Source organism: Petaurus breviceps, unplaced genomic scaffold (assembly GCF_028583685.1).
Source record: "Petaurus breviceps papuanus isolate PSGF00001 unplaced genomic scaffold, PetGlider_PUasm1.0 140, whole genome shotgun sequence".
Taxonomy (NCBI): Eukaryota; Metazoa; Chordata; class Mammalia; order Diprotodontia; family Petauridae; genus Petaurus; species Petaurus breviceps.
This window is the reverse complement of record NW_027185698.1, coordinates 34,706,441-34,725,223: the sequence shown is the minus strand read 5'-3', so window position 1 is coordinate 34,725,223 and position 18,783 is coordinate 34,706,441. Positions and strand designations below refer to the sequence as shown.

At 36.6% G+C, this 18,783-nt stretch overlaps 1 protein-coding gene across 2 annotated transcripts in view; it reads left to right on the top strand.

Annotated features, from left to right (window-relative positions):
• Window positions 1–18,783, top strand: part of EVC2 (EvC ciliary complex subunit 2) — a 190,675-nt gene that overhangs the window by 26,705 nt on the left and 145,187 nt on the right. Inside the window, exons 5-8 of one of the 2 annotated variants that reach the window (XM_069070014.1) lie at window positions 1,286–1,472; window positions 6,528–6,637; window positions 7,225–7,314; window positions 9,912–9,965. In XM_069070014.1, coding sequence (XP_068926115.1) covers window positions 1,286–1,472; window positions 6,528–6,637; window positions 7,225–7,314; window positions 9,912–9,965 — 441 coding nt within the window. The remainder of the gene's footprint in view (window positions 1–1,285; window positions 1,473–6,527; window positions 6,638–7,224; window positions 7,315–9,911; window positions 9,966–18,783) is intronic. The other variant, XM_069070019.1, reaches the window with a different exon arrangement.

Here is an 18,783-nt window from a genome sequence, read left to right as displayed (position 1 = left end):
TTGAGAAAAAAACTAAATTTCCTACATAAATAGGGCTCTTAATGCTTTGATTGCAATAAGTTCTTAAAGATAAAAGAAAACAAAAAAATTGCGCCTATTTTAAGCCCTTCTCAGCTGTATCCTTCTCCAAGACAGGCAGTCCATAATATATTTCCATTATAAAGTTGCTTCTTTTTCTCCTATTAATGTTCACCCAGGTGCTTTTCCTCATTTTTAAAATTATGATTGTTATTATGAGATCCTTTTGTTTTAGGGTAAATTAAAACTTCCCTCAAAATTCCAGAATGATCAGAATAGAATCTGAGGGTAGTAATATGTGTAAATTAGTTGCATTTAGGTACTTTAAAGGAAAGATAGTTTCCATATAGAAATCTAATTAATATTTTATTTTGTGTTTTATCTTTCCTGTCTTTTAAAAATATTTTAAATATAGATTAACAGATGCTTTGTTAGCAACAGACAAGTTAGCCATATGGGCATTTTCTTGTCTCTTGGCTGGAAAACAACCTTCAAGTTTTTAATCAGTCATCTTCCTGGAAAACAGTCATTTTTATTGATTTCTGATGAGGTGACTCCCCTAATATAGGTTTTCTTTATAAAGATATTTGTAAAGTCCTGTAAATGAAATTTTCTCTTGGAAGGCATTTGGAAGCAAACCACTGCAATATCTTTGCCAAGAAAACCCCAAATGGGGTCACAAAGAATTGGACATGACTGCACAACAGCAACTTGTCTGACTCTGTCCAGAGCTCTTTCCATTATAATGAGATGTCATCCTTCTTTTCTGAATATAATGGAGAGACAGTGTATGAAATATGTGTTTGTGGAGATCTTCAAATGACAAATGAAATGATAACAGAACTTCATAATTTACGAAAAAGATCTCATCTTAATCGTGGACTCCTTGTACCAATGCTGATTTTCATTCTGCCAAACTCTGACTACAATATTGCACTTTGCAGCTTCTCTACCAGGCTGTAGCTCAGGTTCATGGATTCCTAATTGCACTCACAGCTAACATATCTCTGCAAAAACTGTTGTACTATATTTCAAAATAGAGGTTTTCGATCCCAGTGTCTCCAAGCAACAGCTCGACATGCTTGAGTTCTGAATCTCCTCGGGAGTTTAAAATCAAACGGAGCCTGACAAAACATCGGAATGCTGAAAACACCACAACACCCTCCTTCCTGAAGATTTCACTTCTGCAAGTGAATCTTAACACATTTTACCAAGCATGCCTCTTGGTGGGAAACACTGCATTGATTTCTCTTTCTCTTTACCATAGGTGTCCCAGCAGAGTGAGCCTGAGACTGCCTCTGTGAGACTGCTCGTTAACAATACCAAGACATCATCTGCAGCCAACCTCTCTGATCTTGTCTTGCTGGACAATATTACAGGCCTCACTGTTCTGGAATCCTCTGGAAATAAGACTTCAGAAGGGTTTCAGGTATTCAGAAAGAAATTTCTCCAAGGTAACTCTCATGTGTGATTAATTGATGCAGTAAATCCCTAATTGACTAAAACATCATTAATTAAAGAGGGAGACAGTGTAGAAGAGAAAAATAAGTACTGATTGGCTCTGGAGTTCGAGGACCTGGGTTCATATGCTGCCTCTGGCTTACTTACAATGTGACTTAGGGAACTCATTTATTTTCTGTTTGCTTCTTTTTATTAGATTTATTTTTTTGCTGTTGACTGAGGGAGTTGAACTAGATGACCTCTGAAGTCCTTTCTAGTTCTGATACTCTATGATCCCATGAGTGCATTGTGTAGAGAGCCCTCCACCTTTTAAGAGCCATCCCCCTATAATTTTTTAAGAGAGTGGAAACTAATTAGAATATCTCTATCTAATATGTTCATTCATTTAGTCTTGTGGCTTTATAATAATGATACTGAAGTGCAGTACAGAGAGCCAGCATTGGAATAATGTATAACTGGGTTTAAGCCCTGTTAAGGATCTCAAGCTAGAGTTTGTACTGGCTCTGTGACCACGGATAAGTCACTTAACCTCTCAATGCCCTGAGACCATTCTCTAAGACTATAAAGTATATGTGAATACTGTATATATGTATATAGTAGTCATATATATCATATTCTTATATTACATTGTTATATGTAGACACTCTCAGACTACAGTGTATATATGTATATTTACATATATAATATATGTATAATATATATGATTATTATATATTATATATTATTTATATACCCTTTCTAAGACTATAGTCTATAGACTATTGTGTGTGTGTTTATATAGTTGTTTTTGTTGAGCTGATTCAGTCATGTTCTGATGTTTATGACCCCATTTGGGATTTTCTTGGCAGTGATACTGGAGTGGTTTGCCATTTCCTTCTCCAGCTTATTTTACAGATAAGAAAACCAAAGCAAACAGGGTTAAATGAGTTGCCAGGGTCACACAGCTAGTGTCTGAGGCCAGATTTGAACTCAGGAAGATGAATCTTCCTGACTCTAGGCTTGGCATGCTATCCACTCCATCACCTAATTGTCCTTTAGTTATTATATAGTGGTATATTCATATGACATCATACTGATGATATGAATAGTAAGCACTGGAAAGAAAACAAAATCCATGACCTCAAGAAATTTTCAGTCTGATAGAGGAGATAAGACATATTCCTAGATAATTAAGTAGGAATGAAGAGAAGAGAAACGAAGAGAAAGCCCTGTGGGAATCAAACAATGGAGTGATCCCTTTTGGGCTGAAGCATCACGTATGCTTTGTGCAAGAGCTGTCATATTGAGCAAAGTCTCCATAGTTGTTTGTGCACATATGGACTAAATGAGCAAAAAGATGGGGAGAAAGGTCATTTTAGATGAAGTAACAACAAAACCTATGATGCATCTAAGAGATTTGAAGGACATAACAACTCTGATCAGTATAGTGACCAAACATGAATCCAAGAGACTGACGATCCAGCATACCACATCTCCTGATAAAGAGGTAATAGACTTGGTATGTAAAATTAGGTACTGCCAAATAAGAATTTGTTTTGTTTGGATATGCATATTTCTTTCAAGGTTTTTTTTTCCTTGAGGAATCAATGGGAAAGAAGGAGAACTAGGGATAGAACTGCAGAGAGAGAGAGAGAAAGAGAGAAAGAGAGAGAGAGACAGAGAGAGAGACAGAGAGAGAGAGAGACAGAGAGAGAGACAGAGAGAGAGACAGACAGAGACAGAGAGAGACAGAGAGAGAGAGAGAGAGAGAGAGAGAGAGAGAGAGAGAGAGAACAAGAAGAAGGAGAATCATTGAAGAATTTTTAACAAATGCACATAAAAAGACCAGAAGGGTGGCCAGAAGGAATCACAGATAACCAGGACAGCTTTGGAAGTAACACATTTAATTATATACCTAAAAAGAAAAGCAAACTGTACATAATGGAGATTCATAATTTCATTTACAACCCTGTTTCAATTCTACCACGTACTACATGAAAATGCTCATTTTATTTGGTGTTAAGTTCAGAATTAAATAAAATTCAAAAACAGAAGCAAAAAATATCTTTAAAAATGTCTGGAAAACAGTGAGTAGGGTATTTTGGCTCAAATTTGAAGTATGTGAGGGTTAGTTTTATGAACTAGAGCCAGAAAAGTAGGTTGGAAATAAAACATATTAGGGATTTAACTAAAAGAAAAAATTTAGAAATACCAGAATTCAACTTGTCATCCCTATCCTCTCCTACCCCTGTATATGTAGACAATATAGATTATTAGCACAAAGTGAAAATAAATGATTACTTTCCAGGAATGAAAGGAATTCTAAACTCATCCAATCTAGTTTATGCCTGAAGCATGAATTCCTTCTGTAGCATCCCTGGCAAATGGTTATCCAGCTTTTGTTCAAAGTTCATAATTCTGACCCTGAGGCATTATCAGATGCCAAGCATCTCAACTGATGCTCAGTTCCTCCAGAAAGATATCAGGTTAATTCTGAATTAGCTAAACACTAATCAACACTGATAGAGGAAATTCCTTCTCCCTACAACAATAAAATAAGAGATGGATTGAAAGAAATAGTTTGTTTAGGACAAAGTATAGAACTATCACTTCTTTATTATGGATACTATTTTTTTTTTCTTAATACAGTCTTAAATTGTGTGAGCTTTCATGGCTGCAGTGTCATATTATTGATTAAATTTGAGTTTGAAGTTCATTAAAATCATCATTTTTTATTTTGGTGCACTGCCATGTGTCTTTTGTGTGATGTTTGTGAAGTTGATTTTTTGAGCCTAAGTATAAGATTTGACATTTTTCTCTATTAAATGTCCTCATATTAGATTTAACCCAATAGTCTGTCTCTTCACCAAATGTATTAGTTATCTCTTCTAGCCTTGTGACAGCTGTATATTTCAACAGCAAGAATTTTTCCCTCTTATAGTTGATAATCATTCCATTTTCTGTGTATTCCATTTATTTGAAGTTTCTTCTGAGCTAAATCCATGTATTGTTATTGAATGAGGATTGGATTTAGTGTCAAAAATCAGGATTCAGATAATGACTTTGATACTACCTCTGTGACTTTGAATATGTTCCTTCCCTTGTCTTTCCTCATCATGTCAGTGTCCTCTTATGGAAACTGAAGGAAGTTGGATTCTATCCTTAAGGCTCCTTCCATCTCTAAATTCTATGTACATCAACTATATGTATACAAATGGTCCACTTTATCATCACAGAAAATACTTTACAATCTGGTCAGAAGTTCTGCTGACTATGGGAATAGAAAAAAAATAATTTCTTTTTTTTTAGCAATCAGGGTTAAGTAACTTGCTCAAGGTTACACGGCCAGTTTTTTCAGTGTGGTGCTGAGTGTCTGAGCCCGGATTCGATCTCCAGGTCAATCCTGACACTGGAGCCGGTGCTCTTACTCGCTGAGCCTCCTGGCCGCCCCTAAGCAATTGGGGTTAAGTAACTTGCTCAAGGTTACATGGCCAGGTGTTTCTGGGTGGGTGCTAAGTGTCTGAGCCCGGGATTCGATCTCCAGGTCAATCCTGACACTGGAGCCGGTGCTCTTACTCGCTGTGCTACCTGGCCGCCCCTAAAAAAATAATTTCTTACTGAGAAAAAGCTAAATAAATTTGAATGTTTGATAAAGATTATATTGGTAAAATAGTTTAACACAATCTTCTAAGTTTCTCTAGTTTCCATTTTTGGAAGAATCTTTTAAAATGGCCCACTTGCCACAAATTGTGGCAGTTTTTATAGCAAACCAGAGGAAATAAGGTAAATTAAAACAGCTTTAAATTTGTTTTGCAAAACTTAAAAAATTCATCCCTGAATGTAATGAAAATATCAAAACTTTTTTTTACCAACTTAAAAAAAATTTATAAATGCACATGCACTCACGAATGCCTCATTTGGTGGTAATAATCCTTTTTGATAGCCAACAATCACATATCAACATTCTAGTGTAAAAAGCAATTTATGTACATTATGTCTTTTGATTTTTCATAACTACTCTGTGAATTAGAGAACAGATTTATTATCAAAATTTTACAACTGAGGAAGGTGAGCCTCAGAGTGTTAGTTAAGTGGTTTGTCCAAAGTCATGCAGATCATAAGCAGCATTCTTGGTCATAAATAGACTAGAGTCTGGGGGTAAAGGAGGCTTTATTGGTTTTCAGGTTAGGGACTGAAATCTTTGGCAAAGAAGAGTTGGGACTCAGCCCGTAGCATAACATGGAGGTTCTTAAAAAAAACTCATCTGATAAGACAAATTCAACTAACACAATTCATTTGGTTTGGCAAATTGAAACCATTCTGTGGTTTGGCAGTGACTGCTGAAAACTTGCTAGGTGACTGGATGTTCTTTCTTATTCATAGTGAGGAAAAGTATAAAAGGACTCAACTGGAGGTCAATGTTAGGGGTCTATTGTAGTATTCATATATTGACACTTTATAAATAATAATGGCTCTCTGGACCAGGAGTCACAGATAATGGGATTTAGATTTAGGATAATAGACCTCATGATAAAATCATAGTTTTAGACGGGACTTTAGAGATCAACTAGGTTAACCTCATTTTATTGATGAGGAAACTGAGACCCAGAAGAATTTTAAGTGACTTGCCCAAATGGCGCTAAAATTTGAGCCCATTTCCTCTAACGCCAAATGCACATCTCTATCTGTTGTACTTGGAGTTTAAAACTTTTTGGTATCATGGACCTCTTTTGGCTGTCTACTAAAATCTATGGACCCCCTGTTCAGAATAATTATAATTGCTTAAAATAACATACATAGTATTTCAAGTTAAATAAGTTTATATTGAAGTACAGTTATTAAAATATTCCTTAAAAACCAAGTTAATGACCCCTTACACCAGATGTGGGGAACCTGCAGCCTCGAGGCTGCACATGGCCCAGTAGGTCCTCCAGTGTGGCCCTTTGACTGATCCATATTCACAGAACAATGATGGATTTGAATATTTGAGGACCTAGAGTGAGAACTGGACAACTCATTGTATGTGCAGTGATTCTAATGGTCTTTCTTTTGGGTTCTTTGTTCAACAGCTGGTGATTTTTACGCAGTAAGCTATCGTGCCCTACTGAAGGCCAAAGAAGTCAGAGACAGCCAGATTCTGAGTCTCCCTGCCCAGCTGACCTTTCAGAGTCTATTGCTGGTATTTCCATTTGAAATTTTTCATTTTGTCTTATGATTGTTATTGTTGTTGTTTATTCTTTGTTTTTGAAGATGACTAACGGCCTCTTGTGCCTTACAAATAGTAGGCATTAATAGATTGTTCACCTGGATTGAATAAAATTGAGTGGTTTTAAAGGGCCTATAGAGAGATTCCGAAAATGTTTCAATAATGAGAACAGTGGTTCTTGGCATTTGTGTAACTTTTCATTTTCTTCAGCATGTTTTTTTAATATTTTCTCACTTGATTTTCCAAATAACAGCCTACCCTGTGAGATAGCTAATCTAGGCAATATCATCCTGATTTTGTGGGTTAGCAAAAAGAAGATCGGGGGCGGCTAGGTGGCACAGTGAATAGAGCACCGGCCCCGGAGTCAGGAGGACCTGAGTTCAAATCCGGCCTCAGACACTTAACACAAAAACTAGCCGTGTGACCTTGAGCAAGTCACTTAATCCCAATTGCCCTCCAAATAATAAAGAAGATCATCAACAAGGTTATACGATTTATGGGCATCCATAAAAGCTGATAAATGATTGAGTTGGGTTTTTTTTCTTATTGCATGTCCAAAGCCCTCCCATTCCATATGCTGTCTTGCCCAGTTGGAGTTGGAACTAGAATCCACATCTCTGAATTTGATCCAAACTTCCCTCCATCACAGGGTGAGTTTGGACTAGAACCCACATCTCTGATTTTGATCCAAGCCTCCCTCAATCATGGGATGCTTTGAGGCAATGATCACTTTCTAGTTGCCTACTAGTGACATTTTTGTCACAGTTTCAGAAATAGACCTGGATTTGGAATCTGAGGTTCTGATTCCCAACCAGCTTTGTAGTCATAGACAACCCCTTCCCCTTTCTGGACCTTGGATTCTCATCCATAAAACAAAGACTGGATAGATCCCTCTCTTGAAGGTATCGTCAAGCTCTGGCATCCACTGCTTCTTAGGTACAAGATAACCTGTCAAATATTCTCATTAATTAAAAAAGCTTAGTTGTCCTCTTGAATTGGGCAATTTCTGCTCCTTTCAAAATGACTCCTTGTTTGTAGGAAGCTATGACTTAGAACTGGAAGGAACCAAAAAGATTATAAAATTTGCACCCTCTCCCCTTATTCTAGAGAAGAGCTCAAGGAACTTGTCTTGAGTTCACAAGGGTAGGAAGAATTGGAATTTAAATTGAGGTCCTCTGGTCCTGAGTATATTGTCATTTCCTATATAATGCTGCCCAGAAGCTCTGGATTTCTCTGTCTTTTTTATCTTCTTTGGTTTTATGCAATTGCAGAATCAAATATTTGAAACAAAGAAGCAAAACTAAGCTGCTTTTCAGCATTTTGTCCCCCAAGGCATCAGACCCCAAATCCAAGGGTTTTGCTTAAAGCTAAAAAATCCCAAGATTTAATTGCAAGCCATCATCAGTTGTGGTTGATGTACCTATTAATTATTAATGTGGGGATGATCTTGTATGCCATGTGGGCTTTTGTACCTAGGAGGAAGGATGCTGTCGTCTGGAAATTTCTGGCATTTTGCCTTGAGTTAGAATTTTTTTTTTAAGTCAGAGTGGAGTTTAGTGAGCAGAAAAAAAAATTGGTTGATAAAAGTAATAATTAATCCTATCAACATGCAGGTCGAATGCTGACCTTTTCCCATTCATTTGTTGCCTCATTTTGTATAATAGATTCAGAATGCTTTTGGGCTGGGATGCACTGAAGGAAACTTGGATTCTTTTTCTATGCAATAATGATAATAATGGCTAGGATTTTTACATAGCACCTACTATTTGCCAGGGTGCTGTGCTAAATACTTTGTAGATATCTCATTGGATTGTAAAAATGGTTGGGAGGTAGGTTCTATTATCATGCCCATTTTATAGTTGAGAAAACTGAGGTAGAAAGATAAAAAGATGATTTTCCCAGGACACACAGCTAGTAAGTGTTTGAGGCCAGTTTTGAGCTCAAGTTTTTCCAACTTCAGGCCCAGCACTGTATATCCACTATGCCTCCTAGATGAAGAAGTTGGAATGGATGATGACTAATGTCCCTATCATAACTAAAATTCTTGATTCCAAGGGACCTTCCTGTTCTGACATTTTGTGTTTTAAGTTTCCTTCTAAAATAACTTTTAAATTCTATATTCTTTGTTTATAAGGTCATCGATCTAGAGTAGAGGTTCCCAGACTTGTTTTCAAAAAAATAAGAAATTACTCAGTACCCCTTACCTGGAAATCGGCTTTCTTTAACCCTTTAACATTTTTTTAAATGTGTGTCATTTCAAAAAATATAAAATATATATATTTTAAGTGATGCATCTTAAATTTAATAATTTTCTGTTCATTTGTGGGTTTTTTCCTGCATTGAAATTTTGACAATATGATATTGTGACATGTAACCATATAGTATTGTGCTGTAAACAAGTCATTACAAGCACATATTCCTGCCAATGCATACTGGACTTCCCAATAATGTGTGACACACTTTCTTGCCAACACTTGCTTGTTAAGGCCTGTCAGCAGCAGACTTAACCACTGATAGATTATAACTTGCATTTTGTATGTTTATTTGGAAAATAATCACTATGACTTTAATTCTGGTATACAACAGATAAAACATGTACTAATGGTTTTTCGAAATTTTTTTTCTCTTCTTTTCTTATGCTTCCACTGCCCCTTTATTTTTATACAGTGCCCCCCGCAATTGCACCTGAAGCTACTACTGCCCTCCAGGGGGAGGTATTGCCTTCTTTAGGAACCTATGTTCTATAGCTATTAGAAAAAAATCTTGGCATAGTAGACATAGTGCTAGATTTGAATCAGAAAAGCTGAGTTTGAATTCAGGTTTTGGTACTTACAACCTGTGTGATCCTGGGCAAGTTACTTAACTTCTTTCTATCTCAGTTTCTCATCTCTTAAATGAGAGGATTAGACTAGATGAACTCTTAAGTTCCTTTTTGCTTCTAAATCAATTATCATATTACCTGATCAAACCCCATCATTTTACCAGTAAGAAAACTAGGTGAGAAAGCTGGCCTAAGGTCACATAGGTAATTGTCAAAGTCCAAATTTGAACCCAGGTCCTATGATTCAAAAAGCAACAATTCCCCACACTATTTCCCTTAGGTACCTACTACCTCTGACACCATATGTTTTATGGCCTAAGTTCCCTTCCTGACCTAACATTCTATAGTTATGTGTCTAAGATTTCATGTACCAAAATATATATATTTATAAGTCTTTGTTTCCCCATTTTTATTTCATTTTTCTAGAATAAAACACAGTTGAAGGCACTTTTGACCATAAGAGGACAAGAAAAGACAAAGGTAAAACTAAGAGTATAATTTGTTGTACCAGACATTTCTCAGGGACTGTCAGCATGACTGTCTAAAGTTGGTCCCTCAGCTTTAGAGTTTAGTGTTTGAGTTAGAATAAGGGATGCCAACCATGACAGCAATTAACAATGTCAAACAAAAGATCTTTAAATGTAGAAAGAGCACAGTTGGGTTTCTAAAAATGTGATAGTGCTTGGCATAACATGGGGCTTCAATCTTCAACTTAGAGGACACATTCTATAACTTTGTAAGTCAGTTGTATGTAGTAACAATTCATTTTATTTCAACCAGCTTTGATTACTCTGGAATTGAATTCAGACTCAGGGTTCAAATCCTGGCTTTGCTCTGAAAGTTTACTGTGTCTAATCCAATTCAGAAAGCATTTATTAAATCCCTGATATGTTAGTGCATTTTACTAAGAAATGGGACTATGGAAGACAGAAGGAAAATCATTTCCTGTCCTTAAGTTTGCCTTTTACTGTCTTGGGGAAATCATCTAAGTTCTCTGGGCCTTACTTTTGTCAGCCTATAAAATGAAGAGATTGGGTTAGATGATCTCTAAGGTCCTTTGAAGTTCTAAATCTATTATGCTAAGTGCGTACTTCATGCAAGGCACTCTGCCAAACAAAGACTGATATGACATGGGCTCTGCTCTCCGAGGTAGGAATGATCATGGAAAGAGGAAAATGTCTAGGGCTGAATGAGATAAATTCAGAGTTTAAGTGAAATACTATGAGAAATTTGATGAGGATGAAATCTCTTGGCAGGGAAAGGAATCATGGGTTCCTTAATTTTGTTCTCTATGGAAACAACATTAGAAATAGTGGGTAGGTTCCCATATGAATGTCTTCCAAGGTTCTATACTTGGCCCTCTTCTCTGATCTCCAGAGCCTCCCTTTTTAAGAACTCATTGGCTACCATGGGTTCATTTATCTTAATGCTGATGACTGCCAAACCTAATTTCTCTCCTGAGCTCTAGTCCTATATCATCCAGTACTTGTGACCCACAGTGATCTACATGCATTTCACATTCATTATGACCAACAGAAATCTCAGTATTTTACCCCCAGATGGGTTCCTCCTTGAAACACGCCTGTTCTTGTTATGGGTAGCACTATCTTTCTAGTCACTCTGAAACACAGCATCAAAATCATTCTTGTTCGTTCCCTTGTCCTTGTCCCTCACTAACGGTTGGTTACTAGGTCTTGTCTAGCCTATCTCCAGAACATCTATTGCATCTGACCCTTTCCTTCCACTTACATCACTACCAGCTTCAGTCAAGCCCTCATTACAGGTCTCATCCAGTCTCCTTCAGAGCAGCTACTGTTTTCCTTTTTAAATAAATGATTATTGCTATCTTTTGTTTTTATATCACCTATATTTCTTCCTCTCTTCTACCCCGTGCCTCTCCCAGAGAAGCATTCTTTGTCCTATAGGTGTTTTATTTTTTAAAGAAAAAGAGAATGAATAAAAAAATTGGCAAAACCAATCAATATGTCAAAGAAATATAATATATGCAGTGTTTCACAACAGTGGACCCTGGTAGCTCTTCCAAGGAGTATGGTGGGAAGGAGGAGTGTTTTCTCATACCTCTTTTGGGGGGCCATTTTTGTTTTTATAATCTTGCAACATTAATTTTTAATTATTTGGTAGATGATCTTTATATTTACTTTGTTTTAGTCTTTATGTGGGGCAGCTAGGTGGCACAATGAATAGAATGCCAGCCCTGGAGTCAGGAAGACTCATCTTTCTGAATTCCAATCTGACATCAGACACTCACTAGCTATGTGACCCTGGGCAAGTCACTTAACCCTTTTTGGTTCAGTTTCCTCATCTGTAAAATGAGCTGGAGAAGGAAATGCTGAACCGATTTGTTATCTTTGCCAAGAAAACCCCAGATTGGGTCAAAAAGAATCAGTCATGACTAAACAACAACTAAACAAGTCTTTATTTGTATTGTTTCCTTGACTCCATTTACTTCATTTTGCATCAGTTCATAAAAATCTTCCAGTGCTTCTCAGCATTCATCATATTCATTGCTTCTCACAGAATGACAATATTCATGTGTCAGAATTTGTTTAGCTTATTCCTCAATCAATAGTCTTCTAGTTTGTTTTTTAAGTTTTTTGTAACCACAAAGAATGCTGCTATATTTTAGTGTGTATGGAGTCTTTCTTTTTATCAGTGACTTCCTTAGGGTATATGCCTGATAGTGCAATCTCTGGATCAAAGTAAATGAACATTTTACCCACTTTATTTGCATGATTATAAATTACTTTTCAGAACAGCTGGACTAATGCACAACTCATCCAACAATGCTTTAATGAATATGTCTTTATCAAATTTACAGATGAATTTTCACTTTGTTTTCCTATCCCTGGGACCTTGGAGACCTTAGATATTTGCTTGTTGACTTGGATGCGTAGATTCACAAGATAATAGAATTTGGAACTATGAGAAACACTAAAGACCAACGAGTCAACCTCAGCCCCATTTTACATTTGATTTTATACATCCCACAAAGAGCTAGTTTTCTTGGCATTTTCCTTTATTTTCAATAGAGAAATCACTGAATGGTGAACCAGGAGACCTTGGATGCCATCTTGACTGCTCCATTAACCTGACCTGGGTCAAGTTATTTTCTGTCTCTGGGCCCTAGTTTCCCGATCCACAAAATAAGAAAGGCAAGTCAACTAAAAGATTTCTGAGCTTCCTTCTGGCTCCAATTTTCTGTGATTCTGTTATTGTTAGAAAGGTTTTTTTTTTTTGTTCCAGTACATATCTTAGGAGATGTTGTGATAGAACTTTTCAAAATAATCTGCCACAGGAAAATATGTAATGGATTGGGGTATTGCTAGATGATGTATATCTCCCAAAGACAGGCGGTAAAAGTTACTGACGGCTTAAGAGATGTGGGAACAAATGGTTCACTGACTTATTGCAAACTATCAAGTTTATTTTCTAAATGGAGGTGCTCCTCAGCTCTGATAAACCCTTTTTTCTTTGATTTTATGACAGGAGAGCTGACGTTTAATACAATCCTTGCCAAACACAGCTCCCACTGTGGTTACCAGTGGGTGAATTTGAACTGTAACATTTTATAATGGAATCTCAAAAGTGTAATTGAATTAAATTTAGGTAGTGAACTGAACCTTTTTGAGTTCTGCATTTATGAGACCAATAAAATTAAGATTACAGAGGAAGCTGGTTACCTAAATTTGCAAAATCAAAAAGCTTTGGAAAAGCTGCATATGTTGTATGTCGGCATTGTGTCTTATCTGATCCAAGTAGGAGGTACTGGATATTATAGAGAACATTTTATATGTAGAATATTCTAAAATGTATACACTAATAAGAACAGCTTCCCATGGAGAAGCAGTGATGTGAAATGCAAAGAGAAAAAAGACGTGAACTCACAAAAGTAAATTCCAGTTCAATTCAGTAGGCATCTGCCTACTGTGTGCCAGGGACTATACTTAGATATACAAAGAACAAGATAAACTGAGCCCTGCTTCTAAAAGGTTAAACTTCTTGACCTCTATCAGTCTCAGTATTCTTAATTATCCCACGTTGATACTATAATCTGTGCTACTTAGCACACAGGGGCATTGTGACGGGAATGCATTATTAACTCTGGGAGGCTCTAGAAAAGTGAGCTCTTAGGAGTTCATTCAGTGAGAATTTAGTAAGCACCTCTGTGTCAGGGACCCTGGCAGGTGCTGAGAGACACAAAGATAAAAGCAGAGTAATCCCCCACCCTTCAGGACCCCAGGTGATACTGATAAGTATTTAGAAAGTGGTGAGCTATCTTAGCAGCTGCTGCTATCTTATTCTGCCCTTTTAGAGAAGAAACGCATCCCATGGCCCTAAAGTCAACACAGGCATTTCTCCACCATTTTAAAGAATAGAAATTCAAATTGTTGGCTTGACTCATCTTTCCCTTAAGAACTACATGTCAACTAGTTTATTAATGCAACAATAAGGACATTCTACATATATATATATATATTTTTAAAAATCTAGTACTCGATTGAAGTTCTGTCTAGTATGCTACACACACTTGGGATATTTTAATCTTCCTTTGGGCTATTTTCAAAATACAATATTTAAACAATGGAAGGGGTCAGAATATAACAATAGAGAAATTATCTGAGTACCAGTGGCACAGATTCAGCTCCTAACAGCAGAAACAGAGACAAAAGCAATAGACCAGAATCACATTTTGATCCTGGAAATGATATGTTGTCATGTTGGAGATATTACATTTCAGGTCTGAATATGAAAAGAAAGTCTTAGAGGTCAATTTGGGGGAGACACGTGTGAAGTAGTCTTACTTGTCTGTATGCAGCACTTACCCTTTACCTATTATCATGTCTTAACAGGAATGACCAAAACTGAAGGTGTATTATTGCTGCTGAATAGTGTACTGATTAGGCCTTGAGTAGCAGGCATTTGGAGTAGAAGTTGCTTCATTTTTCTTTATATAATAATTTACATTTGTAAACTGCCTCTACTTTTCAGAGTATTGAATTATCCCTCAGAAAAGTTCATGTGGTTTATAAGATCTAGAATTAGTTGAAGCTTGGATGCCATTAAGTCCAGGAGTTCTTAACCTGGGTAGATTGTTAGTACCTATGAAACTGGAGGTAAAAAAAAAAATGTGATTGTTCAATCATTTCAGTCATGTCTGTCTCTTCATGACCTCAGTTGGGGTTTTCTTGGTAAATATACTAGTGATGGATCTGGAGTCAGGAAGACCTGATTTCAAATATGACCTTGCACTCTTAGTAGCTGTGTGACCTGAGAAAGTCACTTAACCCTATTTGCCTCAGTTTCTTCACCTGTAAAATGAGCTGGAGAAGAAAATGGCAAGCCACTCCAGTATTTTTGCCAAGAAGACTCTAAATGGGGTTATGATGAGTCAGACACAACTGAAAAAGCAACCCAACAACCCCATTGTAGATGAGAAAACAGAGCTCCAGAGAAGGGATGTGGCTAACCAAAGGTAACAAAATTTATATTTGAACCACTGGCATACAGGACATCACTAGACAGAAGTATAACCAGAAATGGATGTGGGATGATGATGTGGTCCTTCAAACTACCCAGTGCTGAGTTAACAGATCTAAATTAAGGCCCCTGGCATGTTGAATAGAACTCTCTGTGAAGAATTTATGTAAGACATAGAAAAGTTGCATATGATGAAAAGGCATGGATGGGTTGAGACACTGCCATTGGAAGAAGTGCCCATTCATTCATTCAGTAAATATTTATTAAGCATGTACTCTGTACCAGGCTCTGTGCTAAGCTCTGGGGCTACAAAAAGAGGCAAAAGACAGATTAATGAGATCACTGATCCCTCAGAGAGTCAAAAGTATCAAATATAGCATCAAATCGAATCGTTTTACTTGGACAAAAGTTTTTCTCACCATAGGAAATAGTTTTGTAACAATTAGAAATTTCCCATGGTGCACAAAACAAATCAACCATTTGTTTTTTGTGACTGTATTTTTCTGTAAGGGAGGCATTTTATTTATGGAGGGGAAAGGAAGTACTGATGCTGATACTAAAAAAATGGGACCTCATAAATGTCAATGATTCATTTAAGAAATCATAAGGGCAGGAGAAAGTTTAGAAATGGATAGAGACAAGTAAGGCAGTGCTAGAAATACCATGTTACATTTGAAATATATATGTTAAAAAAACACAACAAGTTCTACATGGTAGAAATTCCTCATGAGGGCCTCTTTTTCTGTTCTTTTTTGCTCAAGTTTCCCAAGTTCATACTAATGAAAAAGGAATTTTTAAAATGATCCACAATAGAATATGTTGACCCAAATGGAAAATGACCTCTTGGCTCATGAAAGTATTCAAGAGTAGGATGGATGCTGTAATTCACCACCTGAGAGGCTGGTTGCTATGATCCCTTCAAATTAGAATTCTCTGATTCCATTTTATCAGTCCCATTGTTTTTTTCATTCTGGGGAAACTGCTCATGCAAAAAATTCAGTGTTCCCTCTCCCCTTCCTCCAAATATTATGAAGAACCAAATCTGTGCAAAGAGAAAGGCATCATGGCAGAGAGGTGCTTTTATGGAAAGTCCAAGGTTCAAGCCAATCTAGTCATTTGAACCTCGTCACTTTGCAAAATCTCTCAGTTCCCTAGACAATTCTCTAAAATGATTTAACTGTACATAGATAGCCACTAAATAAACATTTTTTTTAACTTGGTGCTAGATTTTGGAAGAACTTGAATGCCAGGAAAGGTGTTTGTGGTTTCTTCATTAGGCAGGAGAGAACCCTGTAGGCACGATCTAGCCTTCTACCATTTTGAATCTCCTCACGTTTGCATGGGGTGAGTTTGGTTTTTGGGAGAGGCAATAATTTAAAAAAAATAAAAAAAACATTGGGAGAGCATATAATTTTCTCTCCCCTTCCCCAAAAGCAGCAAGATAGCATTGCCTTTCTAATCTCATTTTCATCAGACACCTTCCTGTTAAAATGTGGGTTTTCCTTGACAATATTAACCTTCTTCTCTAACTTTATCTCAGCCCTATTTTGTGTTATTGGCCTATGCTGTTTTGACCCAGGAATTTCTATTCTGTAGCATTGACTGCTGACATCCAGATTGTGATCAAGAAGGTGGAAATAGTTCATTTCTCTCCCAAAGCTGTGTTGCTGTGCCTGTGTCATTTGAAGTCTCACTAAACAAGTGGGAGAGGGGAGGAAATAGAAGAGATACATTTTGAATGGAAAGTAGTTTTTTTTCTGTGAAAAGTCTGAATATGGAGAAATGCTTTTATTCTAAAAGTGGAAATTAGTAGAAATGAGGACAAATCTTGATGGACCAAGTAATGTAAGGCCACCATTTCAACTCTTCCATTTCATTAGTCATGTTTATCTGCTTTTTTCAAGATAATTTTTTAAGTAGTTGACTTATTTGGGAAAAAAAGTTTGCTATGTATAATTATCCAAAGAATACCTAGGGCACATCAAAAGTGCATGATCATCCCTGGGTTCCCATAGCTACCTCTAATTCTATAATACTATGACCTTCAGTTAGAATCATAATGTGGTCTACCATATTGAAAGAAAATGGCAGCTAAAAGGTTTCAGATGGGGAAGATACATACATATACACGTACATGTACACACACACACATAAAAATGTATGTATACTTATACATTTGTATGTATATATGTAATTTTAAAACAAAAAATTTCTCATTTGTAAAATATGTTATGAATTCGATATATATGTATATACATAGTATCTTTAGTGAGTCTATTAAAAGGGAATAAATAATATTTTGCAAGATATAGTCCACAGAAAATCACATCTTCAAAATGACTTAATTGACTGAAAGGGTAGATCCTTTTGTGTTTATTATTTTACTACAAATATTTGATTCATTAGAGTCAGTTTGGTGGCACTGTGGGTGGAGTATTGGGCATGGATTTAAGAAGACTCATCTTTGGGGCAGATAGGTGGCACAGTGAATAGAGCCCTGGCCCTGGAGTCAGGAGGACCTGAGTTCAAATGTGACCTCAGACACTTGACATACTAGCTGTGTGACCTTGGGCAAGTCACTTAACCCCAATTGCCTTGTCAAAAAAAACCCACAAAAAACCTCATCTTTGAAAGTTCAAATCCAACCTAAACATTTACTAACTGTGTGGCCCTAGGCAAGTCACCTGTTTGCCTCAGTTTTCTCATCTGTAAGATGAGCTGGAGAAGGAAATGGCAAATCACTCTAATATCTTTGCCAAGAAAACCCCAAATGAGGTCATGAACAATCAGACATGACTGAACAACAACAGCAAGAAAAGAGTAAAGTACTTTGTTGCTTTCTTCAATTCAGATATCTCTCATGCATATGTAAAAATTTTAAAGTATTCTTTGAAAAAGATCTAATAATGTTCAATGATAGATTAATCGTTAAATAAAGAGATAGAATCAGAAACTTGACCTATCATTTCTTTAGTACAGGCAGTTTCCAAGTGAAGAAAATCCTTTGAGTAGTTCTGGCTGGCACCTTCTCCGTGACTTAGGTGTTTGTGAGTTGGCTAGAGCAGCAGTGTCAAAGGCATAAAGGGATCCTGGCAGCCCACATATTGACTTAGAAAACAACACATTAACCTTATCTGATTTTTATTGTATTTTTATTTATCTTGTTGAACATTTCCAAATTACATTTTGATCTGGTTCCCAGATGCCTCTGGCCTAGAACACTGAACTGTTAAGCGACTTTCCCAGTGTCTAACATGTGTCAGAAGCTAGACTTAACCCCAAGTCTTCCTGGCTTTGAGGATGGGTGTCTGTGAATTTGAGGAAACACACACACACATACACACACACATGATGTGTGCTTGTCAAAAGTATTTTTTTTCCTGTGGTCACCAAAAAGATCTAGTACAAAATTCAAATAAAAGAGAGATTCCTTAGAGATGATGAGGGACTTTTGACATTCCTTTTTGCAAGTGACAATGTGCTGGTTGCATTTAGCTTAAGAATGTTACAGAATCTCCTAAATGAGACCCATAATCTCTTATAAGAGTTTGACTTAACTCTCCATATAGGAAAAAAAAAAACCCCTAAGTCAAATAATCATCATTATCTAACACATCATGCTTATTATGAACCAGGTACTGTGTTAAGTGCTTTATAATTATTATTCTATTTGATTCTCACAGCAACCCTGGGAAGTAGGTGCTATTATCCCCAGTCTACATATGATTAAATGGAGGCAAACAAAAGTGCCATGCTCAGGGTTGCACAAATAGTAGATGTTCAAGGCAGCATTTGAATT